Source organism: Tenebrio molitor, chromosome 5 (genome assembly GCF_963966145.1).
Source record: "Tenebrio molitor chromosome 5, icTenMoli1.1, whole genome shotgun sequence".
Classification (NCBI taxonomy): Eukaryota; Metazoa; Arthropoda; class Insecta; order Coleoptera; family Tenebrionidae; genus Tenebrio; species Tenebrio molitor.
The window spans coordinates 1,874,001-1,896,623 of NC_091050.1; the positions used below are offsets into that span (position 1 = coordinate 1,874,001).

A 22,623-nucleotide genomic window follows, 5' to 3' on the forward strand; every position below is an offset into this window, starting at 1 on the left:
GATGACAAAAAGACTGATTCCTTTTTATTAAAAGTGCCTTTAAATCCCTCAAGGACTAATTACCGGAAGGCCACATTTTTAATTTAAAAAAAAGAATCAATTTTTGTTGAGAAATAATTTTTTGTAGCGACTCTGTGAATATTTGTATTAGAAAAATAAGGATTCTCTTAGAATTTTTTTTTTATTCAAATAACACTTGGATGTTTATTAAGAAAGTGTGAATATTTTGATAGTTAAAAATAAAATTATTTTGTTTTATTTGTAAGATGAAATTGTACATCCCCATCATCTTTTTGAAGAAACCAGTTTTCTTTGTTGAAGACAAAACTCATTATCTAATTAGCATGATAAAACCCTACATCAGAATATAGCCTAAGGGAGTCCGTTTCGGCGCAGGGACGCGAGGGTCGCGGGTTCGAGGCCGACCCAGGGCGAAATTTAAAAAGAAGAAAAAAAAGGCTATATTCTATCTCGTGATTCGGAAGTCACTGGTCCCGGTCTATTGAATTGGCCATCATGCCCCTCATAGATTTGTAAGCCAGTCCTAGATTGTGAAAATTTTTTTTTTTTTATATAATTATTTCAGACTAAGAACTTACTATAAATTAGAAATTATTTTAACTTTTATCATAATACCTAAAGCATTAACACATTTGGTGTAACGATTCTAATGTTTTGATGAAAAAAAAAGTGATTGCACGAAACAAAACAAAAACAGTGTAGGTAAGTGTAAAGCATAAACCTAACCTGTACACCCTGTAATGTGTTGTGCCATCATATTATTGTGTAACGGTAAATTACGTACTTTTTTTAGGTGTCATTTACGAGAAAGTCAACGTAATGGTTTCGACGCAAATTATCTGACAGAACATCCAAAATTTGTTTAGAAATTCCCCACACATTTTTGATATCATAAATGTCACTAAAACATTATATAGTCTGTCTCAATTCTAAATTTCCACCACCTGTTGAATTATGTTGGCAAAATAAAAATATTTCTAAATCGGAGATTGTTATAACCAAAGTTGGCAATATAATTACATGTTTATAAACATTATTCGAAAACAACGTAATTTACTTGACTTCGACTGAAATTGTAAACAACAGGGGGATATATGATTTAAATGATTGGCAGCATCGGCACAAATTTCGATTTTTCTAGAGTGGTGTGAAGTTAATGCAAGCAAATCTAAATCGTTAACATAACATGTATATTTTATTTTCACTCTAGAAACATTTTGTTAGTGAGCAATTTTATTTAAACGCAGATAACGACAATTTTGACAATAAAAGTGCAGCCAATTATTATCAATCGAAAAACGCCCCTAGGAATCAAAATGGTGCCAACTCTATTTAACATACCTACTAATTTTAGATTTTTCTATTGACAATTACATAATTACAAATCTGTCACTTTGTTTATGTGGCTCTAGAATCTAGATTATGGACGAAATGCAATTATGTGTTAATGTGATATGTGGTAATTGGCATATTTAGGAATAATGCATTTGAAATTTTACAAAGTGTGTTATGTTAAGTGAGGTTATGTTCAGGTTGCAATCAATTTCACCACAATATTTTGTAATAAAACGTATCGGTTAGGGGATAAGGTGGAGCACAATGAAACAAAAAAGTGTTTTCGGGCTATAATAAATAATAAAAAATGACACTGACAGGGCGGATGTATACTATGTAAATAATTCAAATTTCCCGGTTTAATCGGTTTCATCATGGTTTTATTATTATACAGGGTGTTTGGTGTTTAAGGTAACAAACTTTTCTGAGATTCTACCATTGTAGTTGGCGTTGAAAACCCACACAAATTTTGAATGTGCCGCTAGCCTCGCAACGTTAGACAAACTCGTAGACATATTTCCACTATACTACAATATGTTCCGCTGCCGCCAGGAGCGCCACCTATCGGCGATTCTAGTCTCACTCATGTTATGAAGCTTGCGACACATTCAACTAAGCCACACAATATTTTATAATGACCCTGTACATATCTAAATTTTTTTTGTAGCAATCCAGAAGAGAATCCTGGACAAGTTAACCAGGAAGAACAAGTTAATGAAGAAAACAGCGACTCGGGAAGAGACTCTGCATCCTCAACACAAAACATGCAAGTGTATTAAATAACTTATATCAATTTTATACTCGTAATACACTTTTATTTGATTGATTGGGTTTCCTTTGTTTTCGACGAAAAGTCAAAAGCTTCAATGGGTTTTGGTTTTATTTCACAATACTTTGATGATAAAAATTACAGTAAATGGAGGTTGAAAGAGTTGATTATTAAATTTGGTAATCAAAGGTTTCAATTAAAGTTAACTTAAACAAAAGAAACATTAATAATACAACATGATACCAAAAAAAATTCTAAGACAATGAATTACTTAAAATTCAAAGTGAGTCGCGAGGTGAGTCGTTTTTTGTGCCGGTCAGTGTACTTTTTTTTACGAGAAGGAAAGTTTGCCGCTCGAGCGAAGCGAGTGTGCAAATCCACCGAGTAAAAAAAAAGATACTTTACTAACGAATTGCATACAAAAATTTTTTGGCGCCCGTAAGTTTAGATAACAATTTTTTTGGTTCGACATTGTCAGAATTTGAGAATTTTCTCCTATGTGAACGGATTTTGATAAATGTCACAACTTGTCAAAACGAAACGTCAAGCTAATTTTAAAGATTTTAAACGATTTGGAGCTTTTAAGGGGCTCTTCGAACCAAAAAACGTTGTATTCAACTCGTTCGTGTGTAAATTGGGCCTTTTTTGGCACTCGTGGCACAAAGGCCCAATTTACACACAAACTCGTCAAATAAACTACTATTTCGACACTCTCAAAATTTGAAAATTTTCTCCTGTGTGAATCCGTAGACGTTTAAAACGCTCGTTTTACTTGCGTTTTAAATTGGCCCCACTCATGCCAAAAAAATCCCAATTTACATACGAACTCGTTAAAAAAAACTACTAATTATGAATGAAAAATTTTATAATTGCGTTAAAAAATGACACGCTACGGTACTTTTTTTAACGCTTCTTGACCGATTCAAAAATCACATATTTTATGAACGCAAACGAATGAAAAAACTTGCACTTTTTTTGACGGAGGTTAAAAAAATAATTTAGAACTGTGGCACGAGTGAATTGTTGAAACTTTAATATTTTTCCAACAAAAGGTGCTGTGCAGTACCAATAAAGATAACACCAGCGATATCATTTACGATCCACTTGTGCTGTTGCTCACCTAATGACGAAGCTGATTTCCCATGATAGGGTCTGTCTGTTGGTTAATTCCGGTGCACAGGTCACTCTTGTCATTAACACTTTTCTCGAACTTTGAACTATCGGCCATTACCGGCGAAAGTTTGAGAAAGAAGAGTTAATTTATAAATCACGAGCAAATTAGGTATGTGGACATGTATTCGTAGAGTGACACTCTCGACCGGAACTACGGTGTAAAAATCGAGTGTCACTCATCCGGAACCGCCATATACATTCCTAACAGTACTGCCGATCGATGTGCCATAAAGAGATTTCGTTTGGTGTGTAAGTCGTACTAGTCGGTGGAAAATTATTTGTTTACAGTACCGCAAAGGAATTAAAAAGGTAGCACTTTTGAGTAAGTATTTTAAATATCTGCCCTAAATTAACGTCGAAAGTGGCAAACAGAGCTTTCAAAATGCCCGTTTTTGAAGTACTGTAGTGGTTTAAATACAAATTGTAAGCTGTCCACATATCGAAGATCCACCAATATCGCAATTTACATCGAAAGTACACGTGGCAACACTGGCGATTCTAGATCTAGGGGAAATGAAAAGTTAGGTTAAGTTTGTGGCGGCGCTGTCAAGTGCAGCGTTGTCAACACTCCTGCTTTTTCGACAGAACCGCCGATTGCTACCATTTTTAGCGATTCAGATTTAAATCTCAAATATTCCCATTGATGGAATTGTTTTTCTTAAATTAAGTCACGTAACAAAATGAAACAAAAAGTACTATAATTAATAAATTACATTGAAACAAAAGCACATTGTTATGTTGGTAAACTCTGTCCACTCATAAATTACTTGACATAAATGTCACTAAAAATGTTCACTCTACGCTACAACAAATAGATTCGGCGCGAAAATTAAAAAATGGAAAGAGCAGGTTTACACGTGATGTTTTATTATTATTCTGCATGTTTGCACTTAGGAAAGACGAAAGAAAACTTCAGTACAGTAGGAGTAATATATTAGGTTTTATTAATACAAGGTATTATATTTCACGAGTGATAATGTGCCCGACGGAATAAAAAATGCAACCCACAATACATTTTCGAATTTCCGAAAAAAGCTGGCTACTGAAATTAAAATATCCAGCTTTTTTCGGAAATGGCTAAACACAAGCAAGAAATTATTTATATTTAATATGTACTCCTATTTAATGCATGAACAAAAATTACCTCTGTATCATTTTCGATGTTTGTAATTAGATTCTTGAGGCAAGCAATCACTTCACAAATTTAAAAAAATCAACAAAAAATCGCAACGGAACAGATCAAAACAGCAACACGATCAAAACTAATAACTTTTAAAACCAGAGAATCGCAAAACAAAGCTCTAAAGATGAAAAATCGCAAATCTAAATGCTTCAACCACTTGACAGAACTGACAATTTCAAATTTGAAATGTCATATAATTTATTTTTCGCGTGGGTTTCATAACAACCAATGAGAATCAGTGGCGCGAATGTTTCAAGATATTACCAACACAATCTATGATACTTTTTTTACTTTTTAATGTTATGGTTTTGGGATTTTGTTATCTAAGGATATTTAAAAAAATGCATTCTATCAGTGGACATAGTTTACTCGCAAACTGTTTTAGGGGGTTGCTTTCCTACGCTGGACATGTGTCACTATAACAACCGGATGCGGATTGACAACTTGTTTTTTGAGGTTAATTTAAATTTTTCGGCAGATTCTTTACATGAAACATCAACAATTTTTTAACCTTACTTTCTTAAATTCGTGTTTATTGGGTGTCGTTTATTTTTATTATACTTATTACTACAATTGAATAAAAAATTTAATAATTGAGTAAAATAAATCTCGTAGTGATTTTTTTCAAAATTCCTATATTTTCAATGAAAACCTCATTACTATTGTCTCCGTTTTTCTTTTGTTTTTTTTTTCATTTAATTTCAAGTTTGTTGTGCAGTGAAGTGACCAATCGGTTGACCCGATTTCAATTTTTTTTTATCATATCTCTAAAGATAATAATTAATCATTATCATACGAGAACTATTTTATATAGTTTTCCCCAAGCAAAATGACAAGGTAATGTAAATTCTTAAATTTACCAAAATTGTTAGAAGTAAATTTTAGGTCTAATTCAACAAAACTCGAAGAGGTGGCCTCACTTTTACGTTTTCACATTTCACTATAGAATTTTTTTATGAGAGTCCTGGAGGCATTTCAGCTGCGCTGACCTCGATAATCCTAATGTCTGATTGATCACTTTAATTATCCACTAATTATTATTACTTGTAATTAAGTGATTGTTTATATTTACGGACTAATATAAAATATTTTTTTACTTATACATACATACTATAAATACCTATGGTTTTAACTTTCTTCTTCTCCTTAGATTTCTTCAAATACTACAATGAAGCCATGTAATTGAAAATATAATTTGCATTTAAAGAATTTAATGAAAAACGGGTTTCTTATTTTATTTTTCAAATTCAAAGAAATTTTGATCAAAAGTTGTCTCTCTTGGTCTTTTGCAGGATTTTGAATACTTATACTATATTTTTAGAATTTGCGTCTCTAATAGGTCTATTATTGTATTCAATTTGGAGTCGTTTATGGCTATCTATTAAAGCACTCGTTTAATAGATCTGTTGCAGATGTAGTTGCATCCGTTACCTTGAATTACCAATTAATACAAAATTCCCTAGAATTTGATAATTTAATTTTTTTATTTAAAAATTAAAACAAGGGTTCAAATTCGAAAAAATAACATTAAAAACTGGTTTTATAAGGGCATTGGCGCACTCGACCCACAGAAAACTCCCCTACGGCTCGATTTCTACATTTGGGACTCGTGCGCCAAATCAACCCTTATAAAACTCGTTCTTTAATATACTATTTTTATTATCTTGAATCAAATGTTCTATATTTATTCATAAAAAGCTAAAATGAAAATATTAAATTTCTACGAAGGAAACCATAATCTTAAGCAAACACTTTTAACCTTCATTACTCTCGCCGAGATTATGGAGTAGGTATGTAGATAATGTTAATGACATTCAGAAATTGATTTTAGGTCATTAATTACTTGCAGAGTAGAGAGATTTACTTTCTCGTAGAACCAGTAAGTCACAATGTTAGTAATTTTATCAAAGTAATTTCCGTTTAAAATCACGACAAGATGTCTGATCATAAATAATAAAAATGTTGCTTGTTGCGAACAAAATAATAAACTTAAATAAAAATTTCAAACGAAATAGGAATGAGATTCGGTTCGTTTGGAAGTTTTTAGATTCATATTGACACAGTTTCCACATTGAAGAAAAGATAAAAGTAATTTCTGCTTGGGCTTGATGAAATTATCTAATCTGCTTGTCCAAATAAATGTCACAAATAAACCCTCACCGTTACCTGCACCCACGAAGGGGGCCCACACTCACATTTCTTCCCCCATTTCCACAAAACATAATTAATTTTCACAACTATCCTTACCTTTTCTTGGATAAACCGTGCGCCAGGATGTAGCAAACCCCCGACAGAACTCCGGCGATCACACTTACTCCAATTCCGGTCGATACAACTATAGTCACAACATCCGACGGCATGTCTTGCAGGTGGGCACTTTCCGTCGGCGTTTTGTTAACAATTCAGCGCATCCACCGGACTCTGTTCCGTTTCGAGATTGGATTTATTTACATTTTTCCGTGTGTAATGAAGACTGTCACGAGATTTCTAATGAAATTTAACAGCGCCTCATTCTCGTGACGTAAGTTCTACCTAGTTTGACCTTGTGAAGGTAAACACACAGCGGAATTTTACATCGACTCCGACAAATCTCCGAAGAAACATCACAATGTTTCGTAAAAAACAGGAATCGACGGAGAAAGTTGGCCATTTCGGAATGCCGTCGGGGTATAACAACATTTACTTCTGGGGAATGTGGACCAGTTCGTAATGCAGGAGGTGAATTGGCCAATTACGTAAGGCGAAGGTGCTGAAGAGCGAAAAGAGGTGCTGCCGAAACAGGTACCGAAAGGTGAGAGAAAAGGATTCGGCTGATTTGTGTTAAAAGGCTAAAAGGGGAAAGTGAAGAGGTGGACGAGCAGTTTTGGTCTGTCTAAAAAGTACATTTGGAAGTTGTTTGTTTGTGTAAAAATGGTACATGTGTGTTGATCAAATTTATCGTGAATTTCGAGAAAGTAGGAAAATCCAAAAAAATCTAAGAGAAATTTGTGTGAACAAACAAATCTCTTTTGCTTTTGGTTATCGGTGAAAGAACATAAAATACAAACATAAATATAAAAATAGTATAAGTATTGTCGTCCAGCTTCTGTTTTAGGTTAAACATAATTTAAAACAATTGCCGACGATGTTTTAATTGCTTTGTCATCATCAAATTATTTATCCTGTTCAAGTCTGATCAGTCACTGAATACTGATTAGCTCAATATCCGTCAGGATGACTTATCAAAGCTCTTGTAAGGCTTGTTGAGTCAGAAGTATCCGCAAAGCATTGAGTATATACTCTTAAATTAATTATGAATATATTGTGGCGGCCTCTGGTCAAGAAACCGCGACACCAGAAACTTCCGTCGTTGACCACTGTGACAATTTACTAATTTAGAAGCTTCGGCTGTCGCTTGTTATTGGCGAATTTTTTGTGAAGACCACCAAAAGAACCCGAAGTGGAAAAAACACAAACTCTCCTCTCTTCCTCGCATCACACAGTTCGGACTGTGCCCTTTTGTTCTTTTCGCAAGTAGTGGGGAGCAAAACCAAAAAGCCACCATATTGATCAAACGTGATCACGTGTGTGATGTCACCCTCACCACGTGGTGCACGTGAGCCAACTATAGTGCCTACAATACATACTTCATACGATAAAAAAATTAATTCAGTAGAGGATTTTGTCATTTATCTTTGTTCTTGTTGTTTTTCTTCATTTATAAGTGACTACCTTTTTGATTTTTTTCTCATTTGTTTTTGATTTTATATGGTTTTATTCAGTACCATTCCTAAATTATTCTTACTTCCTTCCTTTCTTTCCAACAGTAGAAGATTTTATGTTATCAAAAAAAGAAGAGAAAATGCCATTAATGCAGATGGACAGAAATGGTCTGAGAAGTAATCCTTGCGGAACACCAAATAACAGAGCAATTTCTTCCGTCTCGTATCTATTGCAGAATGCAAATTATTTTCTCTTCTCGACTTCTTGAATGATTTGCTACGCTGGACAGAACTTGGGCAGTACTACGTAACGTACGTCGCATTGATTCAGAGGCAAAATACAATGAGTTAAAAAGTAAATTTAATCTTGTTGTTTAGAACATTTTCCCGTTCAAGCGTCTTAGGCTCGACGTTTAGCAAACTCTAAGGAAGTGAATTATTCAGAGCAAGCGGAAGTGTTGAAAGAAAAAGCGATAGCGGAAGACAAACAGAAGTACAGCCGAGGTAGCAGGTAATGCGAGGAAAGCCATCGAAGTAACTCCATCCACGTGCATTTAAAGACTTGGTGTCATTAAGCAAATAAAGAAATAACTTTAGACATAATTTTTTTTGTTCATGATCTTTTTTTTTATCGCGTGGTAGTTATGCAACAGTCATTTAGAATAGTAGTGTTGTTAACTGACTATTCCTTATCCTTACGTGATTCTGTCGAAAAAAATGTAGGAAGGAAAACAATATGCGTCGGTCCACAATAGCTACCGGCATTTATTCAAATAATGGAGTAACCTTTTTACTCCCCAAATCTAGACCCCAGTGATTACTGCCTATTTCAACAACATATTTTGCGGGTGTTGAAACAGTGATGGCGAAGTAAATAAGTGAACTGAGGTGTATCAATGTCTTTGGTTACTCTTAAAATACATTTCTTTGAATTTTCCTAATCCTTTATTTTTCTCAGCCGCAATAAACGATCGTTGGATTTTTGAAATGATATATTTTCAGTTACAAAATATAAAAATTATCTTAAATTCATCTGCCATAAGGATTATTTACTGTATTTATTATATTTTTTTGTTTGACAGTGTCAGAATTTGAGAATTTTCTCCTATGTGAACGGATTTTGATAAATGTCACAACTTGTCAAAACGAAATGTCAACGTAATTTTAAAGGTTTTAAGCGATTTGGAGCCTTTAAGGAGCTCGTCGAACAAAAAAAAACGTTGTATTCAACTCGTTCGTGTGTAAATTGGGCCTTTTTTGGCACTCGTGGGCCTTTAAAATGCTCGTTTCACTCGCGTTTTAAAATGGCCCACGCGTGCCAAAAAAGGCCCGATTTACACACAAACTCGTCAAATAAACTACTATTAACAGCCTTCTATATTTTAACCGTGCTCTAATAATCTATTTATTCTTACATGTCTCCTTTTTTGGAAAAACATCCTTATTCAAAATTATTGAAGACTGATAAAAAAACAGAAGGAGACCAGTTATAATGTAATCATAATTTATATTTCAGTTTGGTACTTACGAAGAGTCTTTTTCCATGTCTTTTGACGTATTTACCAAACCGAAACGGCACTCATGAAACGAAATTCGCACTTTTTATGACAGTTTCATTAAAATGCAAATGCCCAGTTTAACCATATTAATATTCGCAGATGGTATCTCTCTGATGAATTTTATCAATGATAAAATGAACACGACCACGGTTGATACGTTTTTCTTAAATAAATATTAATTAATGAAATGAAATTTCTTTTTTCAATGTGGAAATAATTTTACTAATTTTAGAAAGTTTTTCTAAAGTCTTCGTCAGTTGAGAAAAAATGTAGTAAGTGTTTTTCTTATGGAAATTAAATAAGAAAAGTATCTGTCACTTTTATGTGAAAATATTACAAAAATTTAAATTTAATTGTTTAGTAACTTTTAGTTTGGGTTGTTGGTTGCTTTAAGTTGGCAACGGTCAAAACGAAAAATTCAAGTCGAAAGAAGAACTTGAAACGGTGTGATTGCGTGTGCTTAAAATTGTGCTTGTTTGAGTATTTACAAAATGTCAGTTATTAATAGTAAGATAGATTCAGTTCTGTCAAGTGCGAATCAATAACTGCAACTAGAAAGACGAAATTTTTAACGTTGTGATGTCTATTGAGATTGAGAGTAGTGCGCCCCATAGTTATTTACTTCGCATTGGAGGCGTTCAAGTGTTCAAGTCTAGGCTTCCGATTCAGCTTCAAGTAAATACACTCATTTTTAACTTATTTTATTATATAACATTTTGTTTTATTTAAATCTTAAGCTTAACAATGTTTGAGGTTTTACAATAAGTGTGATGTGCACTTCTAGTTCACTCACAGCACTCAAGGCCCATAAAAAAATAGATTGTGTAACAAATAAAGAAAAGTGTTGTATCACTTTTCCTGACATGTTATTTTTTCATGTACTTGATAAAAAATATCAAATCTTTAATATAAAAATTAAGTATGTATTCGATAATAATTTTGGTAAGTGTAATGTTTACTATGGCAACCAGTTAACAACTAAAAACCATAACAACACAAAGCCGAAAATGTTGAAAAAATGAATGTTGAGACAAATCTCAGTGTAATTTGAGAAGCTGCAGAAGTTGTTTCAAATTTACTTTAATTAAAATTCAAGGGCAAGTTTGACAAGTGTTAGAAATTTGTAATTTTTCTTTAGTGTTTTCTTTTAAGTACACGAAAAAATGTATTATGTCTTACATTATTTTGTCTGTTTGATAACCCCAATGTGTCTCAAATACCGTACAATAAACGGCGTCGCCGTCAGCGTTACCATTATCCTCGCTGGGGCGAAAAGCTTATGGACGGCGTAGGCGACAGCGAAAGTCCCCGCACCCGTTGCAATTTTACTTGCAGTCTCACCACTAATCCCCATCAATAGCATATATTTCTCGACCTCCAAACCACTAAAAAAAATAATTACTTAAAATCCTTCCTTTTAAGTTGCCTAAAAACCTCGATACTAAAACATAGGAGATGCCTAATGACATTAACGAAATGCCTACGTGGAAAACTATAACCGTCGAGCCATATTGAGCCACTGCTTGTTTCAGTTTTTGCTGCAAAGTTGGCGATTTTTGGGACGGCGTGGGTTCATTCTTGTCGGTTTCTTGTTCAGTTTTTGTCGTTTTAAAACGTTTCATTACGTAATTAGAGAGCTGTGGAGTGTGTAAAGGGCGGTTCGTGTAATTTGGTTTCTGGCAAGATATGTGTCGGGTGAGCAACCATAAGTTTTTCTTAGCATTGATTTTACAAACATTTCTCACTACAAATGTTGCCATTTTTATCCAGAAAGTAGCGACGGTGCATGTAATAAAATAAACCGTGTGAGATAGTACTGATACATCACTTTTACTAGAGTGGAGCTTAATCTAACCTAAAAATTGGAATGTCATCGTGACAAGTGACTGTAAACAACACAAATGTCAGTGGAGTGGGTACCAGTGGCGTAACACTGAGGAATTTTAAAGTTTACCAACACATTGATAATAATTTTCAACAAATTTCTTTATTCACGTATTCGTTATTTTCACCATTCTCACCGTTTATTCTTGGTTTCTGCGTTAATTCGTTACATTTTTATTTTTATCAAGTATCTGACTGAAAGTTGATGTCGCAAATATTTATTTTTCAACTAGGAAAAAGAGTAACAAACACAAATTTTAAATTCTCTTCTTGAGGCCTACTTTGATCCCATTCGCCGACCTAAGAACAGTTTCCACAGATAAAATCAATTCGTGTCGGGGCACGGCGGGTGTTAGTTCAAAATGGCGGATCACTTTCGAAATGACACTTTTCATTTCCAACATGGCGAATTTTTGCCCTGGAAAATACCCTTCCAATTGTCAAAACAAACTTTGCCACGGACTCACCGATGCAATTTCTCGGTCCAGCACTGAAAGGGATGTAGGCAAAAGGTAAAGAACCATTTAAGTTGTCGAATCTGTCCGGGTCGAATTTTTCCGGTTCTGGAAAATATTCCGGGTTCCTGTGCAGGCCGTAAATGTACAATCCGACATTTGTATCTTTGGGAATCACTTGACCTTCTGTGTCAAACAAAATAAGAAAGTGAGTGGGTGTTGTGAGTGACTGTCTCACCGAATAAGAAGTCTTCTTGTGTGTATCTTCCAATCACGGGAACAGAAGGGTACAGTCGTAGAGTTTCTTTTATCACCAATTCCAAGTACTTCATATCCTGTAACTCTTGGTAGGCTATGGTGGGATCTTTTTCATCTCCAAACAAATCTCTTTGTTCTTCTAAGACCTTTTTCTGAATCATAAAAATATGTAGAAGATATATTTAGTTGCGTTTTATCTGCATACCTGTATCTTGGGGTGGTTGGCTAAAGCATACAGTGCAAAACAAATGGCGGAAGCGGTAGTGTCGTGGCCCTAAAATTAAATAGGTATTTTTAACTAAACTGAAACAGATTTATCAAGTACCTCAAACATAAACGTATCGACTTCTTCCCGGATTTCTTCGTCACTCAGCAAGTTTTGGTCTTGGGAAAATTTCAACAATAAATCTAGAAACGCGGATTTTTTGTCATCACTTCTACCCTTTTTCGTCTGCTTTTTGGACGTAATAACACTCGTGGTAAATTCGTGCAAAATATGCAACACTTTCTTCTGAATGTAGTAATCTTTCGTCATCCAATATGTGATGCGGAACAGTTTTATAGGCGATAAACACCTGTCGATCACAATTCGACACATTTCCTTAACACAGTGGACGTATTCGTTGTTGTCACCTTTTTGCGCATTAATTTTTGTACCCATCGCGGTTTCTGTGTAAATTATTCTATTACCATTCTCACCTACCTAATTGTTTTCCATTTCGACAGTTTTCGTGTCGAATGAATCAAGCTACGATGACGCTTTCCGAAATCTAAGCTCATTCGACATCGTCGTCGACTGCGCGAACAGAAACTTACCGCAGATAGTGTCGAGGGTGCACAGTGCAACCAGAGGGTGCAAATCGACACTAGATGACTCTTCATATTTTCGTAAATTGTCAATCAAAACGTTACCGACTGATTGAAAAATGCCTACAAATTGCTTCAGAATTTCGAAGTGAAAAGCGGGTGTCAAGATTTTCCTGTGTTGTTTCCAGTATGCTCCTATAATTTGCAACATTTTAGTTTGGAAAAATGTCGAATCGATTTCGTACCGTCGCTCAGTAATAATCCGTTTCCCAACCATGGGCGTACATAACTATAATTTAGAGATTTCATCAAATTTTTATTACTGCTCAAGATGAGTTCAATGAGTTTGTAATCGATCGTTAAAAGTGATATGTAAAAGGATCCAAGTCTTATTTTCACAGTGCTTCCATACTCAGTGGTGAACTTTGTAAATGTGTGCAATAGGTCTGGAAGACAAATTTACAACAAATAGTTTATTAGTAATTCATGTTTTTTTACTTGTGGTAGAGCTGATTTCTAGGCCGTGTCCAACAAGAAACTTGGCTGGTGGTTCGGGAAATTGTTTCAAACGAGTTTTCTTCTTTTCTTCTAGCAGAAAATATAGAGAAATTATTACGACTATTAGTAAAAATAGAATCATTATCGCAGCTCGATTGATAAACAGACAACACTCAAATGACAACAGTAAATACAGTTGCAGATAATTTTAAATAGAGCTACAGTTAAAAATACTTGGATCTTATCCCACTCTATAATTAGAAATGTTTGCGAAATAAAAGACGTAGATGTATGGAATATTTATTTATCATTTACTTTGAGGAATATGAAAGGTAAGAAATCTTAACACATCAGAGTCTTTAATCACTTTATTTAGGTAAAAAATCTATAATATTCGTTATAGCCGTTTAGCTGTAATAGTTATTTTCATATGAATAGCGCTGTCAGATCACTTTTTAGGTATGAGGCCGAAATTTGAAGCACGAGGCGTTAGCCGAGTGTTGCAAAACAGGCCGAATACCTGAAAACTCACAGCGCACGAATATTGAATAACATTTTTCGTGTTCGTTTGGGCAAAGTCTTAAAAAACATTATGTGCAATTATTATTACCTGAAACTTTTTTTTGAGGAGACATTTCAACTAGGTTTTTACCCGTGCAATGACAATATCCTACGCAAGACATTTTTTTTACAGATGCACCACTCATATTTACAAGATAAGGATTAACTTTTGCTTTGAAAAAATTGGGTATAACTATACTATGGTAGCTTTTTGTATCCACATCTCCTTAAGATGGCCAGATCTTAAAAAGTGGACAAGTTGAAATCAGTATCTTTAGAGTCAAGGATACATTTATTTGTGACAGTTTTATCGCAGATAAAATGTGAACCAAGATCCTACTCTCTGCTTGCTTTAATTTAAAATTAAGAAATTTTCCACTTGTCACAAATTGAAGTGTTTATGCGTTAAATATTTCACTTAGTTGTAATGATATAAACATTTTTATATGAATTTCACTTCCCGCTTCTTTTGCTGCAATTTATAAAGAATTTTTTAATAAGGAACAAATTTGGTAACTTTTTTGTATTTATACTTCTCTTGTTCAGTGACAAATATTGTGTATTAATTATTCAACCTTCAACATACAATTTTTTTTGCAAATCAAAGATCATTTGAGCCGTTACTTAATATACTCGTAATTATTATCTAGTTAAACCCGTCTCTTTAGTCCAACTTTGACACCACTTAAAGATTTCAAAACTGTCTCTGCAGCCAACTCTAAACTGTGCCGCGGAATCGCAGCGTGTACTTCAAAATGTCTGACGATTTTCGAAATGACACTCTTCATTTCCAACATGGCGAATTTTTGACCTGAAAATTTCCAAAATCGCTTTATCGTACGTGGGACAAGTTAAGAACGTACCGATACAATTTCTTGACCCTGTACTGAACGGTAAATAAGCATGAGAAAGCGAACCGTCCACTTGTGCAAATCTCTCCGGATCGAAGGTTTCGGGATCCGGGAAATACTCCGGGTTCCTGTGCAGGCCGTAAATGAAAACTGCGATGTTGGTGTATTTGGGGATCGTTACTCCATCTAAAATGGTTAAAACATGAGTATACAATTTAAAAAATTTCGAATTTGTACTACCAAATTCCATGTCTTCAGTTGTTAGTCTTCCGACGATCGGAACTGGAGGGTAGAGACGCATGGTCTCTTTAATGACGAGTTCCAAGTACTTCATGTTTTGTAATTCGTCGTAAGTTATTTCTGGATTTTTGTCGTTTCCGAATAATTCGTTTTGTTCTTGGACCACTTTTTCCTAAATTGTAATTGTAAGTTATGCAACCAATAACACACACTTAGTTTAAAACATTTCGTTCGTTTCTCGATAACAGTTTGTGTGCACATCTTGGTATAAGCTGAAGAACGTGAATAGATAAAAACCAAGCTTCATCAACAAAAGTAATGTCTTCCACATCATGGATCATTAGTAAATTGTTGTATGAATGAATATTTGTAAGAAAGTAAATGTAAATTTTTGTTTAGAATATAAAATAAAGGATCTTTTTGTACTTCTTGCACTGACCTGAACCTCAGGGTACGCGGCTAAGCAGTACAAGGTGAAGCAAATCCCCGAAGCCGTCGTGTCGTGACCCTTCAATCAAACTTCAGCACAGAACTGTTGGAACTTTTCTACTTACTGCAAACATAAAAGTGTCGACTTCTTCGCGAATATTCTGGTAGCTGAGTAACTGTCCCTCATCCGAAAATTTCAACAACAAATCCAACAGTGCCATTTTTTTACCTTCTTGCTCACCATCTACACTCTTGTTGGTCTTTCTGGTGTTTATAACGTTTAACGTTAAACCATGTAAAACTTTCAAAAGCTTCTCTTGAAGTCGATAATCCGCCGTCAAGGCGAAGAGCCCATCGAGTACTTTTATTACAGAGAGACATCTGTCGGTGGTAATTCGACACATTTCTCGTACGCCGTTGACATACTCTGCATTCTCTCCGTTTTGGGCGTTGATTTTCGTTCCCATTGCAGTCTCTGCATGAATTTCCGTGTACTTTTATTTAACTTGAAACTTTTAAAGCGTGCTTTAACTATAATGTCATCTGTCAGCGTCCGAATTAAGCTCAGACAACATTTTGACCGGTCATGACACACTTTTTGCCACTTACCGCAGATGATGTCAAGGGTGCAAAGAGTAACGAGAGGGTACAAATTTACACTGGACGATCCGTCATGTTTTACCAACTTGTCAACGAGGACATCTCCCACTGACTCAAAAACGCCGACGAATTTCTTCAGAATTTCCAAATGAAAAGCCGGGGTTATGATCTTTCTGTTGCGTTTCCACTTGTCACCTGAAACGTCGACGTCTGAGTGATAGTTTTTTTTTAATTATTGCCGTTTTACCGTCGCTCAGGAGTAGGCTGCTGGAGCCCAGCCACGGTAGAAGGAATGTGTAGTTTTCTGATTTTTTTAAGTTGCTCTTGTTCAAGATGAATTCGGTGAATTTGTTGTCGGCGGTCACCAGTCCGACGACTAGCCCCACACGCACTCGTACAGTGGGTGCATGGGCGGTGAATTTTGAAAATGCGTTCAATATATCTGAGATAAAAAAATTGTTTCCTTATTTATACAAAGCGATCAAGAAGAAAACAAATCAGAGCAGGCGTTGCAACTGATCGGTCATGTCGTAGCGGAATTCTATGCAAATAAGCGTTCAATGCATAGGCGTGGTCTCAAACGGTACTTGATACAAAATCACAGGTACCTCATTAATTGTAGACGTTGGAATTATAATTGTGCATTTTATTATTATTTTCAAATAATGGAGGACATTTATAAAATAAACGAGCAACATTTTACATTCGTAAGAGTGGGTAATTTATTAGCTTTATTGCCATACGCGACGCCACTGGTAAGCAGATTTTTCGCGGAAATGTCAAAGAAACGTCAAAACAGACGTTTACTGTAATTGTAAGCAAAACTATCCCAGTATAAGTGGTAAAATGGGTTTAACCATTGAAGAGAAAACATTTTTATTAGAATATTACTTTGAAACGGGACCAATAAAACAAAAGATGAGATGGCTCCCTTGATTTGTTTTCTTTTTGATCATCTTGTACTATAGCGGCCAAAAAATTGTAGCGGTCACTATCTTGACATTCACGTAAAGTGTAAATAAACCTTTAGGAACTGTTACCCCACTTTCGCTTCTTGTCATTTTGAGATGGATATTGTTATTCTGCCAATCAATTTAAACTCAGATATTCTAAAAATCCGACATGAATGAACGAAATTAGAGCAGTCGTACATACAGGGTGTCTCAAAATTCGCGAATTCCGAATTCAGAGCGTGGTAGGGAAGGACCCAGTGGAGCTGGAAAAATAAACTAGGCAAAAATGAATAGGGAATTTTTCCTTTTTTGAATTTTTTCTAACTACAGTTTAAAATTTGTAATGAAATGTAATGTTTCAAGTACCTGTAACATTTCAAATGTATCTACTATGTAAGAATACGTGGGAGGATTGGGGCAATTATTTTGCTTTCCAAGAAAAATTGTGGAATTCCCTATTCATTTTTGCCTAGTTTACTTAGAAAAAAAAAAGTCGCTCTTCCTGGAGAAGATATAAGCACTTTAATTTTGTTCAATACATAGCAGCCTTCATATCCACAGTGACAAAATACTATTCTAGCTACGTTGCCGTTCCATTTTTAAGAAGAATTACAAAGATTTTTTTACTCCAAAGTAAATCTATTCTTCAAAAAATGGTTTTACGTTATTATTTTCCACAATCATCTACACCATAAATAACAATAAACACTGAACTTTTCTTTTCGATCTGTATTTGAAGAAAACCCAGTTCAAAGAGTGCACCTTCAGGCCAATGTATGTACTTTCCCCGGCTACCTACGCCCACCCTCTCTCCTCTCCTTTTTCTGGACGACACAACACGAATATCACAACACACAACATCCATGGGAGGCCATCCGGCCTGGGATTTGAACCCTGCTGACCTCGCGGTGTTGTCGGGAGAGTGTCGCTCTTCCTTCCACCACACTACCGTCAGCCCCTACTAGACATACACACACATCCACCGCCCGGCGGAGTTTCCTTCCTTCGAAAAAATCCTCCCCCTTCGGTGGGATTCGAACCCACTAGCGCCGGGACCGCGACCTCGGAGCACTGTCTCCGACAGCCATGCGGCCACCGAGCTACCTTACCTGCTAGTGGTAAACTAGGATTTATAGCCCCGCAAGATCTTTAACATAAACTACCATAAAATTTTACGACCTACAACCAAATTGAAAACACAGTACTGAAGTGATCCCCTACAACGCTCTGAATTTGGAATTCGCGAATTTTGAGACACCCTGTAGATACCTACCTGAGGTAACACGTTCTGTTTAGTAGAAAATGACAAAATAATTTCGAGTTTTGAAATTTACCACCCAAAAAATACCAATCATAATCAAGACGGTAATCATAATGACAATAAAGTACTGTGTAAATCGTGTCATGAGTGAGACAACTATGAAATGTGACATTTCAAATGTCAAAAGTAAAAAAATCAAGTTGTTGAAATAGTTATTTGTATACATTTCATAAACTTTGTGTTAAAAGGAGTGACTCAAATTAATTTTCTTCGTATTTCTCTGTTTGGTTCTGTCTAAAAAAACTCGTTTTTAGAATGTGCAACAGTCATCTTTTGAAGTTTCAGAAAGTAAAGTTCGACAATGTCTTCCTGAAGTCGATTTTTGTTTAACATTATTAAATGGTTAATTGATTTTATCTTCACGTGTCAAATCCAACATGTAGCAATTAAGTTCCGACATACCTATTAATACTGTAGTAAATTTGATAACAAAAGTAAATTTACCAACTACGAAGACGTATGTTTTATCCTTTTCTTTCGTATTTTGGAATTTTTTGTCAAGGATGTTTACGAAATTATTTTATTAATGAGTATCTAGCGGGATCCTTGACAGGAGGTATTTCCGCAGAAGTTTTCTTGGCACAAGAGATATTTTTTGTCTAATTATTATTACTGTATAGAATTTAATCTTTACAATGTTTGAATCGTTACGAATGTGTGCTTTACGACTGGTGCACAATAACAATTACCAAATTAGCGAAGCAACATAAATTGCAGTCCAATTACGTATTATTATTATTATTATTAAATTTGCATTTTAATCAACATCTCATTTTGAATATTAGACTTTCTAATCTAAATAAATAAGTCAAGGACTTTTTACAAAACAACATAATTATGTTTTTCATAATGTGGTTATAGTGTTAATTTAAATGTAATTAAAGCTAACATTTTATGCGAGAATTTTTAAAACACTGATTTACTACCGGTAATTTTTTTTTTAATTATTAAATCACCGACTTAATTTTGGAGTACAGTCACGAACACGGAATTTCGTCAGTCGTTGTCATTCAACTGACATTAGCTGCAAACCAGGTTTTATATATGTCTAACCCCACTTTTTGACATGGATGTCAATTTGTCAATCATTTTTATTGTGTGTGACAGAATTTCTGTAACAAAAATTTTAAATGTCAGTCATAATGACAATAAAGCTTAGGCTACACAATTTTTTTCGAATTGACAGTAAAATAACTGACGAAATTCCGTGTGATCGTAACTGTACTATTGCGGGCAAAAAAATGGGACATCAAATTTCTGTCAGTTTTGAAAAATTCGATGTAGTTCAAGCTTTATTGTCATTTTTTTTGACACTATTCCAGCTGACAGTTTAAAAATTTATTTTATACTTCTATTTTCCTTTTCCAAATGCCCTCTTCTTTTGATAAACGTACATTTTGATTGGAACTTTGCATTAAATAAATATTCACTACGTGCTTATTTACAATCATTCCCTACAACCTACAATACTTAATGACAACGTCAATAAATTCAAAGTAGGGTTAGAATCAGGTAAGGGTTATTTCACATTAAAAGTCAAGACAATGACGTTGATGACTTTTTTTGCCCGCAGTAGTACTCTAGAAGATAATATGAGATTTCAACAATATCAGCTACGGTAAATGTAATTTTAGAAATGCACAAAAAAATACGAATAATCACTGGCAATTCTCTTGTATTTTTTATGACTATCATGGTTTAGTTTGTACTGGATGGAGTAAGAATAAAACTGTGTCTTAAAATGAAATTATATTTTAATAAAAAATGCGATAAACTTACCTGTGTTGTTGGAGTTATTTGTTAGACAACATACTGTTGGTAAGACTGGGGAAATTTTGTTTATAAAAATGTAGACTCACCTGTAGTAGACCTGAGTTGCAAGGCATGTCCGAAGAAGAAATTCGCCGGAGTCTGTGGGAATTTCCTTAAGACAAATATCCGTTTGATGGCTAACACCCATAAAAAAAGAAAGGGGATAACGTTTGACAGGATGTACATGTTTCGCTGGTCGAACGTAGTAGATGATTGTTAAAATCGCTCGTATCCAGTTGGTAAGGTAAAAAAAAAGTGATGCCGTGATAGTTACTCTCGACCCTCGATCTGAATTCTACTATGAAAATCAAAAGAAAACCGCGAAAGTTGTTGCACTTTTCGCAACATTTAAATTGTCATTCAAAAACACTGTGGAATGTCAATGACATCAAGACTAACTAAAAACAACTTCCTCATGTTATTAGTGTTGCTACGGTGATTGTGAAGTAAAAAAAATGCTACAAATTTGCGATTTTTTCAGTCACGATTGAAATGCAAATTGAAGAAAATATGCTGTTGTAGTAATTATGCTAAATATTGCAAAATATTAATATATGATATACCGAGGCGGAAAGTATTCCATTTCTGTCGAGAGAAGAAAATTAACTAAAATATAAAAAAATAAACTATTCAAATTATTAAAAATAAAGAAGAAAACGAGCTATGGTTTACCGAGAGGCTTGCCTCGAGGTGAACTAGTTCTCGAGACACAGGAATAGTCCTTTCGCCAAGGTTTGTATACTATTTTATTCACAATCAGTCATTTAATAAAACAAGCAACATTATAACAATAAAAAATAAATAAAAACCAACCCAATATTATCGTTTATTTTGGCAAAATATTGACACTTAGCAGGCACTAAACGATTTAGATTGTATTAAATTTTAGTTTCAAAAGTCAAACCAAATTAACATTTGCTCAGATTTTTTAACAAACAAAATTTGCGATGGTGAAATAGAGTGTACACCCCCAGAATTGCGGGAATCCGCACGAAAATCAACACTCAACCTCTAACCTGAGAAAAGCAAACTACCATACGAAAAAACGTACAGATTTTCGCGCCTGGTGCGATAGTAACGCCCCCACAGGTTGGAAATGGTTTCATTTCTGACGGATTACGTCTCATTACTGATTCTTTTTTTACTATTTCTGACCGGTTCAAGTGTAGACGTGGAATCGTTCACTTTCCAACTTCTAAGGGGTTCGAAAAGCTCTGTTACTAACTAATTGTGAATAATAGTAGATTACGTTACGAGTTCAGAAAAGTGATAGTTTACTATACTAAGGACAACGTAACATTTTATCTGCCCCGCCCATTACATTTTCTTAGTTACCAATCAAATGGGTTGTTAAGACGATCTGATTTACACAGAAAAAAATTTTGACATTCGAATTGTCTTAATGACATTTTATTTTTTAAAACCTAAAACAATAATTGTGGACCTGACAGCAAAATGTTAACCTTAACTTTTTTACGTGGCAAGTGTGATGAAAAATTATACAGATTGAATCTGGCTTTGATTCTCATTGGTCAATTTATGTGGGCCGAGCAGATAAAAAGTTATAACGGCAATAATGAGTATGGCAAGTTTAAGTACGAGCGTTAGCGAGTTCTTAAATGCCATACGAGTCCAGTAAAATCACTTTTCTGACGAGGAGCGTATACTATTTTTCGCATTATGAGTGTTAAAATTTGTTCGTAAAAAAGTTGAATATGTATTACTCAAAATTTATGTTGTAAAGTGACCTATTACTGTACGATTTTGAGTACAGTAATATAGTTCATTACTGTACAAAATGCGAAACAAATCTATTACGCAATATCCTGATTTTTTTTTGCTCCACAGCTCCAACCTTTGTCCATTGAATGTAGTAAATAGAGCTTCATTTCATAAAATGCACTTAGAATAAGTAATTGGATTATGTACTTAATTTAATGTTTCTCATTCGAAAAATTGTTGATTCTAACATAATTAATTTCCAACTGAATATTTGTTTTTTTTTATTAACAATTTTCAAACTTTTATAGATCGAATAAAATGCATTTTTTATTTTGTTTTATTAACCATAGATGCTTTCGTTTTGATCGTCATAAAAAATTAATTCCCGGCGCATCCACCATTTTGTCATTTTAAAATTGGCGCTTTTTCAGGTTAATTATCACAAGGGGACAAAACAATCGACAGACATTTTTTAAAATATATTTTATTAA

The 22,623-nt window shown here is 34.5% G+C and overlaps 2 protein-coding genes across 4 annotated transcripts in view; both read right to left on the reverse strand.

Annotated features, from left to right (window-relative positions):
- Positions 1 to 6,989, reverse strand: part of LOC138130937 (uncharacterized) — a 38,242-nt gene extending 31,253 nt beyond the window's left edge. For 2 of the 3 annotated variants that reach the window (XM_069047655.1, XM_069047653.1), the window contains exon 1: positions 6,729 to 6,989. In XM_069047655.1, the coding sequence (XP_068903756.1) occupies positions 6,729 to 6,841 (113 nt within the window). In that variant the 5' untranslated portion in view covers positions 6,842 to 6,989. Of the gene's footprint in view, positions 1 to 3,245; positions 3,335 to 6,728 lie in introns of those variants that run through there. The other variant, XM_069047654.1, reaches the window with a different exon arrangement.
- Positions 6,990 to 11,821: 4,832 nt separating this feature from the next.
- Positions 11,822 to 21,008, reverse strand: LOC138130249 (cytochrome P450 4V2-like). The gene is made up of 16 exons (XM_069046678.1): positions 20,458 to 21,008; positions 16,572 to 16,766; positions 16,334 to 16,519; positions 15,850 to 16,199; positions 15,735 to 15,803; positions 15,296 to 15,467; positions 15,068 to 15,241; positions 14,861 to 15,015; positions 13,644 to 13,851; positions 13,391 to 13,591; positions 13,155 to 13,340; positions 12,664 to 13,007; positions 12,544 to 12,612; positions 12,319 to 12,490; positions 12,093 to 12,266; positions 11,822 to 12,043 (listed from the first exon to the last, which is right to left on the reverse strand). The coding sequence occupies exons 1-16, from the start codon at positions 20,594 to 20,596 to the stop codon at positions 11,883 to 11,885; spliced, it is 2,955 nt and encodes a 984-aa protein (XP_068902779.1). The 5' UTR covers positions 20,597 to 21,008; the 3' UTR covers positions 11,822 to 11,882.
- Positions 21,009 to 22,623: the final 1,615 nt, after the last annotated feature.